This window comes from Acanthochromis polyacanthus, chromosome 4 (assembly GCF_021347895.1).
Source record: "Acanthochromis polyacanthus isolate Apoly-LR-REF ecotype Palm Island chromosome 4, KAUST_Apoly_ChrSc, whole genome shotgun sequence".
In the NCBI taxonomy this organism is placed as follows: Eukaryota; Metazoa; Chordata; class Actinopteri; family Pomacentridae; genus Acanthochromis; species Acanthochromis polyacanthus.
The window spans coordinates 11,310,536-11,332,404 of record NC_067116.1 but is presented as its reverse complement, the minus strand read 5'-3'; the positions used below and the strand labels follow the sequence as shown (position 1 = coordinate 11,332,404).

The window sequence follows — 21,869 nt, the reverse complement described above, 5'->3', positions numbered from 1 at the left end:
GCAAATTTGCTTTTAAAAAAAACAAACAGCTGGCGGGGTGCTTGGGTCACAGGGGCTACAGAGCAGGACCTCTGGGAGGAAATACATTCTCCAGTGGCAATCTGAGGAGAACCTCTGCATGGAACGGGGCCAGAGAGGGAAAATGAGGCTAGTTAATTTGCTTATTTGCATTTTTATGAGGAGTGTTTAAACTATGAAAAGTTCACCTGTCAGATGGATGAAACGAGGATGGAGAGCAAAAGCAGAAAAGAGAGTAGCAGGTACAAGGGTGCAGCTGAGGTTGAACTTCAGAGGTAGAAAAAAAGGTAAGGGAGTTATTCACTGGCCTCTGTGATAAAGTGAGGATCTTAAATTACATCTGTTTCCTCCCATGCAACAAAAATGTACCTGACCAGTGCCTGGTGGTCATTTTGAAAGCACCACTGATTTATAGATGAACAAAATAATAAATAAAATAAAATGCCCTGACATACAGCAGTTGTGGATTGATTCTTTCAGCATAGTTTAGACTGTATATGTTATAAATAGAACTTATAAAATTGTTACCAAAGACAGGTTTGTACAAAATATAATATACATATAGTTTAATATAGAACAGAAATGATTGTACGAGGGCCTGAACTGGCTCTCCAACCAGGTGAAGAACCAGAAATGATCCATTCCACCGGTTTTGATTATTATTTTCCCATGTTTTTTTTCTTTTTTCGATATCACTTTAATGTCAAACGATTCAAATATGTATCACCTTACAGTAACTGCTTCATCTCTAAGTTGAATGGTGAGATATCTGATGTTAAATAAAACTGCAAACAGAGAAATTAGAATTACTATATTAAAAATACACAACCCAAAGTAATCACTCCATAGCAATTCGTAGATTACTTGTATCACTACTAAGATTCAGATCTTTTATTTTCAAAACTTTCCATATTTTGTATGTCCAGCTTTATTTTAGACTCAGTCCTTCTTAACAAAGAGGATGCCAAATTTCTAGAGAAATGTTCTTCCGTTTTTCAGGAACTGAATTTTTTTTTCCAATTTTTCTTTGCTCCTTTGCAGGAAAAACTCTCCTTGTTGATACCAGGTATTGAGATATGATCCACATTTGAATCATCTGATATTAAAGAGATATTGCACAGGGTTGGACTTCTCTTCAATATCACACTAGTGCATAAAAAGGGATGGCTCTAAACTAACACAACAAAAACAGAGTGATCACACCCAGAGGAAGACATAGTTAAGAATGTCAGTCTGTTTCTAACAATAGATCCTCCTATCCTCCTTTACTTGTGACTGTGATAGGGTAAGTTGCTGTAGTCATGAACTTGAAAATATATATGTGCATTCCACTGTTGGGGATCTTTCTGCATGGAGTTTGCATGTTCTCCCTGTGCATGCGTGGGTTTTCTCCGGGAATTCCGGTTTCCTCCCACAGTCCAAAAATATGCTGAGGTTAACTGGTTACTCTAAAATGCCTGTAGGTGTGAATGTGAGAGTGATTGTCTGTCTATATATGTAGCCCTGTGACAGACTGGCGACCTGTCCAGGGTGTCCCCTGCCTTCGCCCGAGTCAGCACCCCCCGGGACCCTAGTGAGCATAAAGCGGTATATAGAGAATGGATGGATGGATTCCACTGTTGTATGAAGCTCTGATTCTACATTCAGTCATCCCTCTGCATGTCGACTTTAGTTGGGGCGGCTGTGGCTCAGGTGGTAGAGCGGGTCGTCCAATGATCGAATGGTTGGCGGTTCGATTCCCGCTCTCACCTAGTCATGTGCTGCATGCCGAAGTTTCCTTGGGCAAGATTCTGAACCCCGAATTGCCTACCAGTGACTGTTCCACTGGTGTGTGAATGTATATACTGACTGATGTTGCAGGTTGATTAGCAACCTGCACATTAGTGTGTGAATGTGTGTGTGTCTGGGTGAATGGGAGCAATTGTTGTAAAAGTGCTTTGAGTACTCTGATGAGTAGAAAAGCGCTATATAAGAGCAAGTCCATTTGTAGTATCATGATCCTCTTCACAGCTCAAGTGCTTGTTCCAATTTTTAACAATTTATTCTAACAACTTATTAAATTCAAAATTAATCTGGGTAGTTTAAGATTACGTCTATATAGTTATAGTTTGAAGGTTTAATTACATGAAATTGCAAGCGAACATGTTCTCTTGATATTACCTGACATTAACAGTAGCTCATATTTACCCAGGCTCTAAAGTCTGTATTCATTTACTGCATGAGCAGAGCAAAGTGGTCCAGGGTCGCCATCTTGTGGCAACAAGATCTGTGTCCCAAACAAAGTGCCAAACATCCATTTCAGTCTGCGGTTTTGTGTGTGTGTGTGTGTGTGTGTGTGTGTGTGTGTGTGTGTGTGTGTGTGTGTGTGTGTGTGTGTGTGTGTGTGTGTGTGTGTGTGTGTGTGTGTGACAGACTGAGTTGAGGAGGTTCAAACAGGCAATAATAAAAAATAAAAAAAACATTAAAAAATCTGCAGCTTCCTCCAGTAAGCTTGGTTTATTCCACCTGTCAGGGCATGTCGTGCTTTGTAACAGGTGTCATGGACTGGAATAGTGTTTGCTATGCACTGTTTCAGTTCCTCTCTTCCTGTCCCTTTATACACAGATGATTGTGGCTCTGGTAGGACACGTATTGCCATCAGGGGTACAACAGTATCAGAGTTCTCAGGCAGTCTCACCCCCATAAACATAGACAGTATGGTCTGTGGTTTATGGTTAACGCTGTCGCCTTGCAGCTAGAAGATCCCTGGTTCGCGTCCCAGCCTGGGCCAGGGATCTTTCTACATAGAGTTTCCATATTCTCCCTGTGCATGCATGGGTTTTCTCCAGGTACTCCAGCTTCCTCCCACAGTCCAAAAACATGCTGATGTTATTTGAGAACTCTAAATTGTCCATCAGTGTGATTGTTTGTCTCTGGACAGGTCACCTGTGACCTGTCCAGGGTGTCTTGTCGCTCCAAGCCAGCTGGGATAAACTCGCCTTGCAGCTAGAAAATCCCCGGTTCACGTCTCAGTCTTCCTGGGATCTTTTTGCATAGAATTTGCATGTTCTCCCTGTGCATGTGTAGGTTTCCTCTGGTTTCCTTCCACAGTCAAAAAATATGCTGAAGTTAATTGATTATTCTAAAATTGCCATGTAGCCCTGTGACAAACTGGTGACCTTTCCAGGGCGTCCCCTGTCTTCGCCCCAGGTTAGCTGGGATGGGCTCCAGAACTCACCACGACCCTAATGAGGAATAAGCGGTGTATAGAGAATGGCTGGATGGATGGATGGACGTTTTTTGTTACTAGCAATGTGGGATGGAAACCAAGCCAACATAGAAGTGCTTTAAACCTGCATTCTCACAGCCAGTGATGAGCGACATCCCCAGTTGCCAAAAGATGTCTGATTATGTAAAAGTACATGAGGAAATGATCCTACTTCTTACTCGTCTGTTACCTCAGTAAATATTTCCCCAACTTTTACCTCAACTTTAACCAAACCTAATAGTGTTCATCTCCTGTTTTCAAAACTTTTTAAATTAAACATGATGTAGTTTTTTTTTTAAATGATGTCCCCTTTTAAAATATATACACAAAAAAGCAGGGTTTGCTTTAGTGTAAGGCTGTCTTGTAATGAAGAAATCACAACCATACTTTCATGCATAGTGTTCTTCAGTTCTTAGTCAGATCCCGCTCTCGATAGCTACATGCAATTTCAAAAAAGCAAGATGGTGATGGTCAATTTCCAAGGTTGAAAGGTCTACAAACCAATGAGTGACATCCTCGTCACTTAATCCATCATTAATATGTAGTCTATGTGAGGAGAACCAGGACATTTTCTATTTCCAGGAATCAGTGATTTATCGAATCAGAAACATGAACAACGATTCTGTGTGGATGATAAGAGTGAGAGGTATAAAGTCAGTGCACAATACCTGCTGTTTTCCACCCTCCAGCTCCACATGTTTGAGTTCCCAGAAACAGCGCATAGTCTCCACCTTCTCCAGGTGCCGGTAGAATGTCAGTCGACCAAGACGAAGGCTGTTGCTGCGGTTACGGATGGCCTTCAGTCCCTCCATCTTTTCAACAATTGGCGACATTGGTATTGGTGGTGGTACCGCTGATGAGGTGAGTCTTCCATTCTTCTTGCCAGAAACTGACTCATTATATGATGTATTCTTGTCTGACCTGAAAATACAATAAGATTTTAATAAACCTTTATTCTTTCAAAAACATCTTTGCATTCGACAAGAAATTCACCACCCAAAATGGATAACTGCTGCAAAAATGATTAGTCACAAGATTATTAGAAAATATACCATTGGTTTACAAATGATTCATTTTCTTACATGAAATACAATACAACACTATCAAAAAATTACTTGTTCCAGCTTCTTGGATGTGAGAAGTTTCTGCTGTTTTCTGATTTAAAAGAAACTTCATTCATTCTAATTCAGATTGTGGTTTTAGAGATTGGTCAGTGAAAACAAGACCCCTGAAACTCTCACCTGCACTTGGAGGCTTCAGAGAAATGTGGTACACTTTCTTTCCAGTTGGTACGGAAAGTATTCAGACCCTTTGAAATTTTTAACTCTCTGTGTCATTGCAGCCATTTGCCAAAATCAAAAAAGTTCATTTTATTTCTCATTAATTACTCAGCACCCCATCTTGACAGAAAAAAGCAGAAATGTAGAATTTTTTTGCAAATTTATTAAAAAAGAAAAACTGAAATATCACATGGTCATAATTCAGACCCTTTGCAGCGACATTCATATTTAACTCACATGCTGTTTATTTCTTCAGATCCTCCTGAAGATGGTTTTGCTTCTTTATTGGAGTCCAGCTGTGTTTAATTAAACTGATTGGGCTTGATTAGGAAAAGCACACACCTGTCTATATAAGACCTTACAGCTCACAGTGCATGTCAGAGCAAATGAGAATCATGAGGTCGAAGGAACTGTCCAAGGAGCTCAGAGATAGAATTGTGGCAAGACACAGATCTGGCCAAGGTTACAAAAGAATTTCCGCACCACTCAAGGTTCCTAAGAACACAGTGGCCTCCATAATCCTCAAATAGAAGAAGTTTGGGATGACCACAACTCTTCCTAGACCTGGCCGTCCAGCCAAACCGAGCAATCATGGGAGAAGAGCCTTGGTGAGAGAGGTAAAGAAGAACCCAAAGATCACTGTGGCTGAGCTCCAGAGATGCAGTCGGGAGATAGGAGAAAGTTCCACAAAGTCAGCTATCACTGCAGCCCTCCACCAGTTGGGGCTTTATGGCAGAGTGGCCCGACGGAAGCCTCTCCTCAGTGCAAGACACATGAAAGCCCAAATAGAGTTTGCCAAAAAACACATGAAGGACTCCCAGAATATGAGAAATAAGATTCTCTGGTCAGATGAGACCAAGATTGAACTTTTTGGTGTTAATTCTAAGCGGTATGTGTGGAGAAAACCAGGCACTGCTCATCACCTGCCCAATACAGTCCCTACAGTGAAACATGGTGGTGGAAGCATCATGTTGTGGGGGTGTTTTTCAGCTGCAGGGACAGGACGACTGGTTGCAATTGAAGGAAGGATGAATGCGGCCAAGTACAGATATATCCTGGAGGAAAACCTCTTCCAGAGTGCTCAGGACCTCAGACTGGGCCGAAGGTTCACCTTTCAACAGGACAATGACCCTAAGCACACAGCTAAAATGACAAAGGAGTGGCTTCAGAACAACTCTGTGACGTTCTTGACTGGCCCAGCCAGAGCCCTGACCTAAACCCAATTGAGCATCTCTGGAGAGACCTCAAAATGGCTGTCCACCAACGTTCACCATCCAACCTGACAGAACTGGAGAGGATCTGCAAGGAAGAATGGCAGAGGATCCCCAAATCCAGGTGTGAAAACTTTGTTGAGTCATTCCCAAGAAGACTCATAGCTGTACTTGCTGAAAAGGGTGCTTCTACTCAATACTGAGCACAGGGTCTGAATGCTTATGACCATGTGATATTATTAGGCCCGAGCCCCTGGTAGCCCAGGGCGAAGGCATAAACAGAAAAATACAAACACACTCTCACACACAAAAATGACTTGCTCGACCACAGACATTCACTCTCTCAAACACCTCACAGACGCGTCGGGCTTGTCGAGACCTTTCCGAAAATATATATGTGGGCGAAATACAGGTGAAAAAAATCGCATATTGTTTTTGCAAAAAATATTATTTAAGCCTGAGCCCCTGGTCGCCCAGGGCGAAGGGCCTATTGTTTATGCAACACAGACAAGGAATAATCGAGCGTGCAGCACCGCAAAATTGAAGTCAAATTTTGCCATTTTTTGTGCGTGATAAATGGCTGCCATTCGTACATAACGACTCCAATCCGAACCAAATTTTAAACACCATTTTCCAGGACGTTGTACAAAATGTTCGTTTTGATCGCGTGCTTCTCCAAATGAGCTGGTGGACACCATCTACACAAGTAGACAATTAAAACTTATCCAAATCATAAAATTTCATTTCACTGTTTCCGCGTGGCAACGCCGCAAGCAGGTAACCTGCTTTATGCGATACTATGCAGGTTTTTTTTGTTTTGTTTTGTTTTTTTTGGGGGGGGGGGAGCTTTTTTGAAGCCTAGTGGTCTGAATAACACTATCTGCTGGTGAGTCTGCTGGTTGACACTACCAGCAGACTTTGCCTCTAAGTCTATGTGGCAGGTTCTAATTGGTTGAGCATCCCTTTAAAAGGACCTATTGCAGCCTGACATCTGTTTGCATGACTTCCTGATGAAGGCTTGATGCCGAAACGTGTAGAAGCTTTGTAGGTCTATATGACCATGCCGTTTAAATAAAGGCTTTTTAAATCTTAATATATTTTAGAGAGTGCCTTGGAGTCTCCTCTTTTTATTTTAAGTAACCATGTTGCAATTTAAACGGTGTTGGCATGGCATTGGCTGAAGTTCCCCATGTTATTCTACGGGCCCAAGCGATAAATCTCCCATCGTCACCGTTTTCCAGGACGTCGTACAAAACGTTCGTTTTGATCGCGTGCTTCTCCAAATGAGCTGAAATTTGGTGGACACCATCTACACAAGTAGACAATTAAAAGTTTTCCAAATCGTAAAATTTCATTTCACGGTTTCCGCGTGGCAACGCCACAAAGTTGATGTCAAATTTTGCCATTTTTTGTGCGTGATAAATGGCTGCGTGATAAATGGTGATAAATGTACATAACGACTCCAATCCGAACCAAATTTTAAACACTTATTGACCCTTCCTACCTGGACACACTGACAGTGAAATTTTGACAATCGGCATTACACCTCCCTCTATAGAATCAAAATAAAATCTGTATGGGGAAAACATTTTTAGTTTGTCAGAAATGAATGAAATTTGGGTGACTATTCCTTCATGTGATCCCCATCAAAAAAGCAAATTGTAACCATGTTGTAATTTTAACGGTGTTGCCGTGGCGATGGCTGAAGTTCCCATGTTATTCTAATGGGCCCAAGTGAAAAATCTCCCATTATATTAAATTTACCTGTTACCATGAAAACGTCCCGAATTTGACACATAAATTCTGACACACATGCAGGTCAAAAATGTCAATGGTATCCATGCAGTATTTTGGACGGTGTTGCTGTGGCGATGGCCAACATGTCACATATTGTCATAACGCAGCAATGAATGAGCATGGCTCCTGTTTGCTGCTGTTTGCACATTTGTAAATATTTTGATGAAATTTTGATGTATGCTCACCAGAAATAAACAGGGCGGATCAGGTCGGTGGCCAGCGAGGGCCTTTTGACGCCGCTTGCGACTTTAATATAGTTCTTCTTTTTTAATAAATTTGCAAAACTTTCTGCATTTCTGTTTTTTTCTGTCAAGATGGGGTGCTGAGTGTAGATTAATGAGAAATAAAATAAACTTTTTTGATTTTGGCAAATGGCTGCAATGACACAGAGTTAAAAATTTCAAGGGGTCTGAACACTTTCCGTACCCACTGTAGATAACTTAAACTATTAGCTCATACACTTAAAACTGCTTCAGTCCTACTACAATACAATCTTCCATCAGGATATATCTAACTTTAAAATCAAATTTTGACTTGAAAAAATGGGAGTTTTGTTAAGATAAAAGCTAAGTATTTATTAACTCATTAGAGCCCCTACATTGAAATACATTGCTTCTTTTCTTTGCCTTACATGCAAATTGGGCATTTTTCACTACTTTCTGACATATCATGTTACAAATGCCATAATACTGTCAGCTTTCCAATAAGAGCAAACAACATATCAACTAACTAGAAGGGAATGTTTCTTTTTAGCTAACGCAGTGAATTACATACCTGAAAAATCAAGATACTGCATGGTAGTTATGCAAAAATCCTGAAAATCTGATTATGACAAAGTTGTTCTCTAGATGGATTTGCCGCATTGCTTTCAGTAATGCAACAAGTGATATTAAAGGGATTTCTACGTTGGTATTATCAGTATAACAAAATTTCTAGCCCAACTCTAATCCATGGTGTTGGAATAACATTGCAGCACATATGCTTTGATCCAGCCCTCCAGTGGGCAGCAGTGTCTCAGATCCAAATGAGATGGCTGATGATGTGGTGGAGAAATTTGCTCTGACGCCTGCTGGCGACAGCTGGCTTTCTGCTGCGTTCTACCTGTTGAGCCACTGGGGGAGTCATGGAAGATCACTGGGGATATTTATACCTCTCGAGCAGGGACCTGTCACTGTTCCTTATGTTGGCCTTTTTACATTTGGTGAGTTACTTACAATAGGCAAAACTTCATATCATATAACTGTTTTGTTGTTGTTTCTCCTCAACAGGAAGAAGTGGATTTAGGCTGCAAATACATGTATACAGCCCATTAATACTTTTTAGTATTAGTACATTGGGGGTTTTTTTTCCAAAAAATATTTAATAAAATGGATGGCACAAGGTAGAAAGCTATTTGCATTACTGCATTAACAAGATAAAGAATTTTCTACCTATCTAAACTTTCTGTAACTTATTTTACAACATTTTTTGCAGAGTATCTAACATGAATATTGACTGTAAAGTCATCTTCACCAAAAGAGTCAAACTGTGTATGGTAGACCTCACCGCAACATAGCCCCTGGAATAATTAAATTCCACACTTGTTTTAATTTAATAATATTTGCAAAGTGTGTTTTTTCTTTACCAGAGCAACCAGACTCCATACAGAAATGTTGGATGTTAATTACTGGACACACTGAACACAACATAACTGATATACTGAAAGCAGTCAAACTAGTGTCATATGTAATTGGGACATTTTACGAAAGTTTTGCTCACGTCCTTTTCCAAACCAAGCCGAACTGCAATTTTTTTTACGAAGTGTATCTTTAATAATACAACTGCATGCAGAGGTAGCATGCACAGGTGCTTTGTTAGAGTATTTTGTTTTTGAAATTTTTACTCAAACAATTTCATGTTTTCCTTGAAAATTCACACTTTCATTAACGTGCTGACATAATTACACACGGGTTTTCTAATCATCAATTCGGCTTTCTTTGTCCACGGTTGCTCCAAATACATTGTTGCTGCTAAACTCATTAAAACAGTATCCTGTGTCACAATTTGGTTGCAGGAGTGCTAAACATTTGTAAAACTGTATGCATGTATGTCACAAAAATAGAGTATCACCTGACCCCGACATACACACGTGGACAAAATTGTTGGTACCCCTCAGTTAAAGAAGGAAAAACCCACAATTCTCACTGAAATCACTTGAAACTCACAAAAGTAACAATAAATAAAAATTTATTGAAAATTAAGTAATCAAATCAGCCATCACTTTTGAATTGTTGATTAACATAATTATTTAAAAAAACAAACTAATGAAATAGGGCTGGACAAAAATGATGGTACCCATAACTTAATATTTTGTTGCACAACCTTTTGAGGCAATCACTGCAATTAAACGATTTCTGTATTTGTCAATGAGCGTTCTGCAGCTGTCAACAGGTATTTTGGCCCACTCCTCATGAGCAAACAGCTCCAGTTGTCTCAGGTTTGATGGGTGTCTTCTCCAAATGGCATGTTTCAGCTCCTTCCACATATGTTCAATGGGATTCAGATCTGGGCTCATAGAAGGTCACTTTAGAATAGTCCAACGCTTTTCTCTCAGCCATTCTTGGGTGTTTTTGGCTGTGTGTTTTGGATGGTTGTCCTGTTGGAAGACCCATGACCTGCGACTGAGACCAAGCTTTCTGACACTAGGCAGCACATTTCTCTCCAGAATGCCTTGATAGTCTTCAGATTTCATCGTACCTTGCACACTTTCAAGACACCCTGTGCCAGATGCAGCAAAGCAGCCCCAAAACATTACTGAGCCTCCTCCTCCCCTTTGGATACAATTCCAACGATCCGTCTCTTCAATTTGTCATCAATTTTCCTCTTGCGGCCACGTCCAGGGAGGTTGGCTACTGTCCCGTGGGTCTTGAACTTCTGAATAATATGAGCCACTGTTGTCACAGGAACTTCAAGCTGTTTAGAGATGGTCTTATAGCCTTTACCTTTAAGATGTTTGTCTATCATTTTTTTTCGGATGTCCTGGGACAATTCTCTCCTTCGCTTTCTGTTGTCCATGTTCAGTGTGGTACACACCTTTTCACCAAACAGCAGGGTGACTACTTGTCTCCCTTTAAATAGGCAGACTGACTGATTATGAGTTTGGAAACACCTGTGATGTCAATTAAATGACACACCTGAGTTAATCATGTCACTCTGGTCAAATAGTTTTCAATCTTTTATAGAGGTACCATCATTTTTGTCCAGGCCTGTTTCATTAGTTTGTTTTTTAAAATAATTATGTTAATCAACAATTCAAAAGTAATGGCTGTTTTTGATTATTTAATTTTCAATAAATTTTTATTTATTGTTACTTTTGTGAGTTTCAAGTGATTTCAGTGAGAATTGTGGGTTTTTCCTTCTTTAACTGAGGGGTACCAACAATTTTGTCCACGTGTGTATATGTTAATGGAGAAAAAAATACAAATTGTCAGCCAATATAAATATCTTGGGTTAATAAGCTAATAAGCCTAAGTTAATGAGCTGTGAATGTATTCATTCAGAGTTCTCCTTTAAAGCCCATATTGCCAAATTGTGTAAAAAAAAATCAAGTTAAATCTCGCAAATTTTCGTGGAATTCAAAATGAAATGTCAACTGAAAAATGTACTTGCCTTCAATGATTTTCAGTCACTTCAACTATTGCCTAACCAGTTGGTCCCAGGCTGGTCAGAGTGCAAAAAAAAAAAAAAAACACTGGAAGTTTTGTACAAACAAGTAATTAAAGTTATGGATAAAAAACCTAGGCACTATCATCACTGTGCAATTTTTTTAAAAAATACAGTCTTTTACACTGGGACAGTCTTCACACATTTGCAGATTTAAATTTGATTTATAAAGTACAGCATGATTTGGCTCCAGATCCTCTGGCAGAGTTCATCTGCCAAAGAAACAGCTCTGAGCGTGTCACTCGAGGCTCTGTCAGAGGTGACTGTTCCATTCCTCTGTGCAGGAGCACTTTCAGTAAATCGGCCTGGTCAGTGAGGAGCGCTAGTGAGTGGAACTCAGTACCTGAGGAGGTTAAACTGCTTACAACATACAAGGCCTTCACAAAAAAATTGAAAATGTGGCTTATCAACACCTACAGCTGCCAACACTAAAAGACAAGCCTGTTCTGATGTTGTGATCAAATGTTATGTTGTGATATGTTGTGATGTCTCATTCTCTCTTAATTGTATAGAAAATGTTTGATTATGTATCTTATATTGTACAGGTATTTTGTGTCCTGTGCTCTCTTAACAGTTCATGTATGTTATTTGTTACATTAGTGCCTTATCAAGTGTCTAACTATGTTTTCCTCTTGTAGATGTATTTTACTGCTCTTTTATGTCATGGCCAGGGGACTACAGATGAAAACTAGCCTTCTGGCTAATTCTGGCTTTTTTAACCATGTGTGATCACGTGTTTTATGAAATTGCATTGTCCCCTTTCAAATAAACTAAACTAAACTAAAGCTTTCAACACCATTAGCTAACACAGTGTAGCATTAGAACACAGGAGTGATGGTTGCTGGAATTGTTCCTCTGTACCCCTATGTAGATATTCCATTACCTTCGTGTATGCGAAGACTGAAGTAGGCTGTTGTTCAGTAGCAATCTTTTATGTCTAAAGTGACAGTTTTTGCAGTCTGTGAGACACAACAGTAGTCATACACATGTGGACAAAATTGTTGGTACCCCTCAGTTAAAGAAGGAAAAACCCACAATTCTTACTGAAATCACTTGAAACTCACAAAAATAACAATAAATAAAAATTTATTGAAAATTAAATAATCAAAAACAGCCATTACTTTTGAATTGTTGATTAACATAATTATTTTAAAAAACAAACTAATGAAACAGGCCTGGACAAAAATGATGGTACCTCTATAAAAGATTGAAAACTATTTGACCAGAGTGACATGATTAACTCAGGTGTGTCATTTAATTGACATCACAGGTGTTTCCAAACTCATAATCAGTCAGTCTGCCTATTTAAAGGGAGACAAGTAGTCACCCTGCTGTTTGGTGAAAAGGTGTGTACCACACTGAACATGGACAACAGAAAGCGAAGGAGAGAATTGTCCCAGGACATCCGAAAAAAAATGATAGACAAACATCTTAAAGGTAAAGGCTATAAGACCATCTCTAAACAGCTTGAAGTTCCTGTGACAACAGTGGCTCATATTATTCAGAAGTTCAAGACCCACGGGACAGTAGCCAACCTCCCTGGACGTGGCCGCAAGAGGAAAATTGATGACAAATTGAAGAGACGGATTGTTGGAATTGTATCCAAAGAGCCCAGAGCAACCTCCAAAGAAATTAAAGGTGAACTCCAAGGCCAAGGTACATCAGTGTCAGATCGCACCATTCGTCGTTGTTTGAGCCAAAGTGGACTTCATGGGAGACGACCAAGGAGGACACCACTGCTGAAAAAAACTCATAAAAAAGCCAGACTGGAATTTGCAAAAATGCATGTTGACAAGCCACAAAGCTTCTGGGAGAATGTCCTTTGGACAGATGAGACCAAACTGGAGCTTTTTGGTAAGACACATCAACTCTATGTTCATAGACTCAAAAACCAAGCATACGAAGAAAAGAACACTGTCCCTACGGTGAAACATGGAGGAGGCTCAGTAATGTTTTGGGGCTGCTTTGCTGCATCTGGCACAGGGTGTCTTGAAAGTGTGCAAGGTACGATGAAATCTGAAGACTATCAAGGCATTCTGGAGAGAAATGTGCTGCCTAGTGTCAGAAAGCTTGGTCTCAGTCGCAGGTCATGGGTCTTCCAACAGGACAACGATCCAAAACACACAGCCAAAAACACCCAAGAATGGCTGAGAGAAAAGCGTTGGACTATTCTAAAGTGGCCTTCTATGAGCCCAGATCTGAATCCCATTGAACATATGTGGAAGGAGCTGAAACATGCCATTTGGAGAAGACACCCATCGAACCTGAGACAACTGGAGCTGTTTGCTCATGAGGAGTGGGCCAAAATACCTGTTGACAGCTGCAGAACGCTCATTGACAAATACAGAAATCGTTTAATTGCAGTGATTGCCTCAAAAGGTTGTGCAACAAAATATTAAGTTTTGGGTACCATCATTTTTGTCCAGCCCTATTTCATTAGTTTGTTTTTTTAAATAATTATGTTAATCAACAATTCAAAAGTGATGGCTGATTTTGATTATTTAATTTTCAATAAATTTTTATTTATTGTTACTTTTGTGAGTTTCAAGTGATTTCAGTGAGAATTGTGGGTTTTTCCTTCTTTAACTGAGGGGTACCAACAATTTTGTCCACGTGTGTATCTGACCACCACCCATCCTGTTCCTTTTAAGAGCTCTCGCGCCTGTTTTGACGGTGTCAGCTGTTGCTGAGATGGCTCACAGCCCTCTTGCTGCTGGGAGGCTGGCAAACCCTCGGTCATTTAATTTAAAGGGCTTTATTTTGGGCGCTCCAAACTGCCTGGTGATGGTCACGGGGCACGCTATCACCACAAATGGAAAAGAACCTCCATTGGTGAAAAACCATTAGGAAGTAGAAGCTGCCACTGGGTTTGTTGCCAGGCAGACAGGAATTCCAATTGATTACATTCCTTTCCATTGTAGTCGCTTTACCTCATTCCAGTTCATGCTTTAACCTCCCATTACATAAGGGTATTGTGTATGGAATGTGACTGTGTTTAACGTGCATGTGTCTGAGAAGTGAGTGGGCCATTGGCCAGGCAGTGCTGTAGTTTGTGTATGCTTGCTTTACTTGGTGGCCCTTGGTAATCCCCCCTCTACAAAAAGACATGGGGGTTCCTATCTGTCTTCTCGATCATAATCCTCCCATGTAACTGATAGGAAGAGCCGCATGTGTCTCATACCTCTTAAAGTAGAAATGAATCATGGAGACCCTGAGGACTGTGGGAGTCCACAAGTGTATGTTTAGCTGAGTTAACTGCAGCAGAAAAAAAAAGTGAGGGCTGGCATCGCTGATATCCCCTTGAAAATGCCAAGTGCGCCACAAGAGCACAGTGATGAGAGGAAACATCACTGTGAACCAAACCTCACGCATCAAATGTCCCAAAATCTGTTTAGATTGGATGTCTGTAGGGGTTAAAAGAAAGGGGGGAAAAAAATTGTGTAATTTGAGGAGACACAAATCAGGGGTTTTTTTGGGGTAGAAAATGATTTCCTTATATTCAGGACTGTGGACAAACACTGCATCAAAGTCTGAACATAGCTGTGGATTTTTTGTAACAGGTTAATTGTGCAAAGTACAAGCTGGGGATAATGAAGCGGGTCAAAAAGAGAGATGCAGTCAAAGACAGTAGCAACAGGTGACAATAGAACATTCTCATTTCACCCTGCAATGTTGCCATGGTGGCAGTTTTTTTTTGTTGTTGTTGTTATTTAATGACAGAGAGAAGAAGCAGTATTTGAATGAAAATGTGACCAAATGAATCAGTTGTTGTTAAACATAATTAAATCATTTGAATTTTTCTGGGATATTTATAAAGCTGAGTAATTAGCTGTAAGAATTCATTGGACATTTTAAAATTTCCAGCTGTAGTTTATTTACAGTAGTCTATAAATGGTTGATCTTTACCAGAGAAGACAGTGGGCCTCTGCCTTTATCTGACCTGGTGTAGAATAATAGTCCATATCTAAATATTGCACAAAGGTCAAATATTTCACATTTCATGCACCACATTCTGAAAAGAAATTCTCGTGATTATCTCTGTGTATGTGCTGCTGGATAAACAGACACTGCAGTTGCTCTCAGCTAAGATAACATTAAGTGGTGGGAGGAGACACAGACTCTGCTGCATGCCTGTTTGCTCGTGTTGTGTATGCATCCATGTATACTGTACATACTTATGTAAAAGTCTGGAAGAAATTTGAAGATTAACTTTGCTATGGTTTGTTTGTCCCATGTGAGCATGGTACAGAAACAGCAACAAGGTAGATTAGGGGTCTTTTTTTAAGTATTAGGCCAGAACAGAGGGTCTTGTGCCCGACTAGGAGGGGGCGTCACTGAATGGACAGGCTTCACCCCAGGGTGCTATCTTTCTCTCTTTGGGCCTGTGCTGTCCTGGTTTCGTAGTCGCATGGAAACAGCCATCAAAGCCTATAAACCATAGGAATGTGGGGAAGGTGTCTGTGTGTGTTTATGGAGAAGAGAAAAGAATAGTATAGAGAATTATTATCTAACTATATATATCATCTGTGCCCCCAAAATATGACAACAAAAACAGTCAAATAAAGCTAAGGTTCAAATATAAAAGACATCATATTTACATCATGCCACGACTCAACTCCAGTCTCATTCCACAGAAAAACAAGGACAAGAAAGCAAAGAAAAATACTGAATATAGTGAACATATCTCCCAGCCCACTCAGCTTCATTAGAGTGGAAGCTCCACTGACCACAGCCACTTCAAATGAACAGGTATCAAACAAAACGTGTTGATTGCCTGACATGATATCAAGTATAATCAACAGGTTTAGTTTTCTGCTTCTAAACTCAACATTCCCTCCTTTTCAATCTGCCAGCTCACTGCAGCTTTCATCACAGTTCAAGCCAAGTCAGGATCAACTGTTCAACTGAGGCCAAACTGTCACCAAACCAAGGCAACCCTGAAATTCCGCTGAATGTGCCATTTACATTACGAGCAAGCACTAATAAGCACATACATGGAGCACATATGTGAACAGTAACTTCAATTAGCGTTGCAGAAAATGCACATGGTCACATTTGAGCTTTTACAAAAACTGTTATTCACATAAACAGGCATGCTGTACAGCATGCACAGACATACACACGCATTTGATCCGTGACAGACACATTCAGAACCCACAGCCCCTCCAATTCTTCACACTGACAACTGCTCAGCAACTTTGGCAGAACAGTGTAACTGTAGAACTTACACCCAATGTACCTTCAGATTTCATTCCCTTTTATTAGTTCACAGTAAACAGCATTGCTTGGTGGTTTGCACCAAAATTACACATGAATCAGTAACCTTTTACTAAACACAAGTATTTATCATTTGCTTAGTTTTAATTTTTATTATTTTGTGCAATTTATTGGGTTCTTGCACATTAATGTATCTAATGACACAGCTCTGAAATGTGATGAAGATACCCTGTTGGAGAGTGTCAAAATTACTAGACCACATTACTTACCAAGTTTCAGGTCATTCTGTTTTTTTGCCTATAAAGTCAACATTTAAAAAAAATATATTAGATTTTTTTTTTTTTTTCCCCAAAATTGTTTCAAACCGAGTCGGGCCAACAAGTAAATGTGCTCTAAGTAAATCAGCGTGACGGGTAACTTGACAAGTGGCACCTTGCACTGGATGCAACTGACACCCCAGCAGAAGAGGTGCTAGAATTTAAAACATGTTTATCACGCAAGTTAAAGATTGCTTAGTTTTTATGTAGAATAACAAAGATATTTAGTACCAACTGGCAGGCAACAAGGTCACCAGCTACTCAAATTAGGGAAAGAGTTAAAATATTACAGTGTTGCAGGATTTTTCTTGTTTGTTATAAAGACATTTCTGCACTGAACCATGAACAGTGATTAAAACTAGCACTCCAGAGGACTCACCCTTGGTAGTTGGGCACATTTGGAATCACTAAAATCTTCTTCTCTTTTCCTCCCATGTCTCTCATGCGTGTGATGGAGTCCGTCTCTCCAGTCTTCCGTCACTGATTTGTGCTTTCAGGTCCTGGTGATGGATGTTCTCTTCCTCCCTAAACAAAGCAGAGTGAGGACACACTGATACAGTGTCACCGACAGACAGAAAGATCAGAAGGGACAGCTCAATGTAGGAAGCTCTGTCTGCTTGTGTCTCTCTGCACTGGGAGCCACAGCCATCCAGGGAAAAGCAGCAGAGGGGTGGGGGAGGGAAAAGAGAGAGGAGGAGGAGGAGGGAGGTCTGCTCTGAGACCCAGAGACCACAACAGGGACAGAGCAGAGGCTTGTTATAGTGACATGTGTAAAATGCCAGAGTGCCATGTGTCTGTGCAAGAGGAGGGATGATAGACTTGAGAGAGGGAGATACAGACCAGAGAAGCCAAAATGATGAAGCAGCAACGATACAGAGTGGTGATTTAAAAATATCTACCTTGTTTATTGTTCAATTTTGTTTTTTGGCAATTCTGGCCGTGAACGCAATGTAAACATACTGTACAGGATGTCCCTGAATCTAGACACATGGGAAATCTCATTAACTATCTTTTTTTTTTTGCCTCCACAGATTAAATATAAATTTGTTGAAAGAAGAAAGAGTTAAACTGGTACTTTTCAGTGTATGTGAATGCTGGACATAATGTGCACAGGCTCAGGGGGCTTTTTTTTAAACCAACAATCGAAAGAATAAACATAAAAGGTTAATTTCTAACAGAGACGGGAGCTCAAGGCCCCGTAAACTCACCTGACCAGGCCGCTCACACTGGAGACCATCCAGCTGAATTCCTGCTTGAGTCTACTCCATGTTCACAGGTGAGTAGGAAGATGAGAATATTTGTTTTTTTCTCTTCAGTGTGCACACCCAAGTGTTATGAATTCCTACCCGTTTCCTATGGAAATCACGGTGTCTTTGTTCCTCTCGTCGTCCGTCCAGTGAGTACAGCCTTGGTGCTGGTGGTGGTTTTTGTGGAGCAGCCGTTTTTTTAATTCGGGCCAGTCAGTGGACCCCGAGTCCACCCGTCTCTAAAAAAACATGTTCTAAAAAACCTTTTATTAAAATCATTAAAGTAAAAAAAAGTATTAAAAAAAACAAGAGGGTTAAAAAAATAACTAAAACTGGAGGAGCTCCCTAACGTTTCGCAGCTTCATCAGAGGTGAATGAGGGAGAGGCGACCCAGGTGAGTTTAAGTTGAGATGATTGCAGATGTGTCACTCACCTTATAAATAAAAGCATGGAGGGAATGGTTATTTTAACAGTTATAAAACAAAGCCTTGCAAAAAGTGATGAACTGATCAACAGACACAGACACGCAATTCAGTATTTGTGCATAATATGCACATGCATAACACATGCCTGTGCTCAGCGCAAGGTCATTTTGTTGAGGGTACATCTATATTAAATGGTCACATTCTATAGTGCCGTGATTTCTGATCGTTAATAATAATAAAATGCTGCATTTCAACAAAAAATGCTGCATTTCTACAAAAATAAGCTACATTCTTGACAATGCCATATGGGAAAATGAGCAGCCTTGGCAGAGTACTGCACTCTCTGAGTGCTTTTTTAAAATGGTAAATAGTTGTATTTATATAGCGTTTTTATCCAAAGCACTTCACATGATACATCACATTCACACACACACACACACACACACACACACACACACACACTGGTGGCAGAAGCTGCCATGCAAGGTGCTAACCACAACCCACCAGGAGCAATTAGGGGTTCAGTGTTTTCCTCAGGGACACCTTGACATGAGCTCAACGGGCCGAGGAGTGAACCGGCAACCTTCCAGTTACAAGACGGCCACTCTCCCCACTGAGCCATGCCACCCCAATATATTGCTTTCAGATCATTGTTGCTGCTACAGGTAGAGTCAGTTTGAACTACTCTATATTCAGTTTTATAAACAGACAGCAGGTAGAGTCGAGGATTCTAGATGTGATTGATGGAGAAGAAAGACCAAAAAAAAATGGGGGACTCGTTCTAATCTTTAATATTTCATATTTGCTAAGCTATTGGATCACTTGAACATTAGCTGTATTAAAATAAATGGAGAAGGAGGAAATAATTATTAGTTGGAGCTGTTAACAACTTGTAAACATCTGAAATCTGAGCTGTCTACACTTTGCTTTTTGTGAGAAGCCAGAAAGACTGAAAACCACTGGTTTATCCTGTAACAATGTGTCATATTTTAAAAGCCTGCTTTTTGAAAGCTATATACATCTTTGAACTAATTAAGCTGTCAATGGTGGAAAAGTAGTAGGAAGTACAATATTCTTATATGAAATGCAGTGGAGTGGATACCTGAAAGCTGCACTCAAGAACAGTACTTTAGTAAATAGAATTACTGTCCAGCACTGATCCTTGGTTTTTGATGTGATATGTGAACAGATACGTTAAAAACAAGTGAAGTAAGACAGCAGGTGCATGGCCAACTGGATTGATTTATATCAACACAGCAGTCAGGACAGCTTCTGTAACCGCAGCAAACATGCTGCTGTTAGTGAATCATGCAAGTTGGTGTAACATATTACTCACTTGTCATGGGTTTTATGTAAATGTGATCGGACGTGCAGTATAACTTGACAAATTAGGTCAGACTATTTTGACTCCAGCGTCCTGCTAAAATATCTCAAAATCTGACCTCACTTTTGCAGTCTGCTGTCCTTGGTGTAGGGGAATTAGAAATTAGAATAGAATAGCTTTATTGTCATAATACATGGGGACATGACAAAAATATACATAGCTACAACTGGATGGTGCATTGAATATTAGAAATATTGAATATTAGAAAGAAACCTTTGTGGAATTTAAATGTAATCCTGTTATTAATAGCCTGTTGCAACTAATTCGACTTCTCATTAAAGGTAATTAACAGATACATCTTTACATTTGAGGTCTTAAAAGAGTCCTGTACATTATTATTCAAAGTAATAGTGACATCCATTCATTCTCTATCTGTCAGGTTCTCTGACTGTCACAGAAGCTTTACTTTATGACTGAAGCTAAAGCATTTCCTCAGTCAACACTATTGTGTTGCAAAACCGTAAACCTGGCAAAAAGCCTGAGCTCATGATGTTGATACATTTGGTTAATAAATGTACTGTTCTCAGCCTACACTATAATTTCGATACAAAATAGTTCACATTTTCTTGGACGACTCCATCTCAATGCAAACCTTGGGAGCGGTAATGGAAAAGCAATTTAGAAAGGCTGGTTAAAGGAGGGAGATGCCCCTGCACTACAGTAGCTACTTATGTTGTGAACTGATCTGCAAGTCAGCAGCTGTTTCACCAATCATTGCCTCGTCCCTGTTCACAGGGACAAACACAATAATAGTCGCTCTTGGTAAAACTCCAAAAAACGTCTCTCTGTGTTCAACATTACCAACTCCAAAGTTGTTTTTTCATGGATATAATCCCTCGTGCCTTAAAATGGCTAAGATATAACTGTACATTGTTTCTTCCTTTTGAATAGGCAGATCTATGAAGTACTTGCGACCCACACCTCACCGAGCTGCAGCTGAAGCACACCAGCTCACCTCTGACTCTCCTCAAACTCTGTAAACTACTCAATGCTACACAGTGACATTTTGTAATATATGTTTGCATTGGAAACAAATTCTGAAGAAGATTAATGAGACAGAAAATCCTACCCTACAAGTTGACCAGATTGACTCATTAAGTTTGCTATATATGAAATCTCAGTAATCAGAGTCTGTGACTTTCATACTGTCATTAGGACACTGCAGCTTCAAGGTGGAATTTACTCGGCCATGGCACGAACTGCTTGTTTTACTTTTACTGTGTCTTTTAGCATGTAAAAACCATTATGTAGACATATTAACAAATTGATTTTCTTTTTAAGTGATCTTTAAAGCTGTAGTAGAAATTATGCTCTTTTTTTCATTGTGCAAAAATTCCATAATACCATTTCAGCATATTGTGATCTGAGTAGTGTGAGAAGAGCGTAGGTTTCTGCTCTGCCTTTTTTTGCTCTGTCTGTAGGCTTTACCATGCTTGGCCTTTGGTGGAAACATCTGCCAGTCACTGACTTTTTCACCCAGATCAGTTGAAAGCCACACTGGACATTGAATGTGATGGTGTGGTGGGATAAACAAAGGACTTGAAACTATGGAGAGTGGGGCTGAAGTCCTTTTTTGAAGCCACAAGTAAATGCTGACATTTAACTTTAATTTTTACACATGCAAGTCCTTGCCTTGAAGGGGCTTAGAAAAGGGAGAGGAGAGGGAAAAGCTGCAGGGACATGGTTTCTTCCTTCCTTCCATCCTTCCTTCCATCCATCCATCCATCCATCCATCCATCCATCCATCGTCTTCCGCTTATCTGGGGATGAGTCGCAGAAGCAGCAGGCAAAGCAGATCATTCCAGACATCCCTCCCCTCAGCAACGCTTTCCAGCTCTTCCTGAGGGATCCTGAGGCATTCCCAGGCCAGACGAGATATATAATCCCTCCAGCAAGTTCTGGGTCTGCCCCGGGGTCTCCTCCCAGGCAGATGAGTTCGGAAAACCTCCAGAGGAAGTCTCTCTAGAGGCATCTGAATCAGATTGCCAAACCACCTCAACTGGCTCCTTTTGATGGTAAGGAGC

General features: G+C 40.2%; 1 protein-coding gene across 1 annotated transcript in view; it reads right to left on the bottom strand.

The window, feature by feature from the left end:
* Positions 1 to 17,455, bottom strand: part of mylk4b (myosin light chain kinase family, member 4b) — a 157,874-nt gene extending 140,419 nt beyond the window's left edge. Inside the window, exons 1-2 of the mRNA XM_051947295.1 lie at positions 17,169 to 17,455; positions 3,934 to 4,186 (exon numbers count right to left, since the gene is read on the bottom strand). Coding sequence (XP_051803255.1) covers positions 3,934 to 4,186; positions 17,169 to 17,233 — 318 coding nt within the window. The 5' untranslated portion in view covers positions 17,234 to 17,455. The remainder of the gene's footprint in view (positions 1 to 3,933; positions 4,187 to 17,168) is intronic.
* Between the last annotated feature and the right edge of the window lie 4,414 nt (positions 17,456 to 21,869).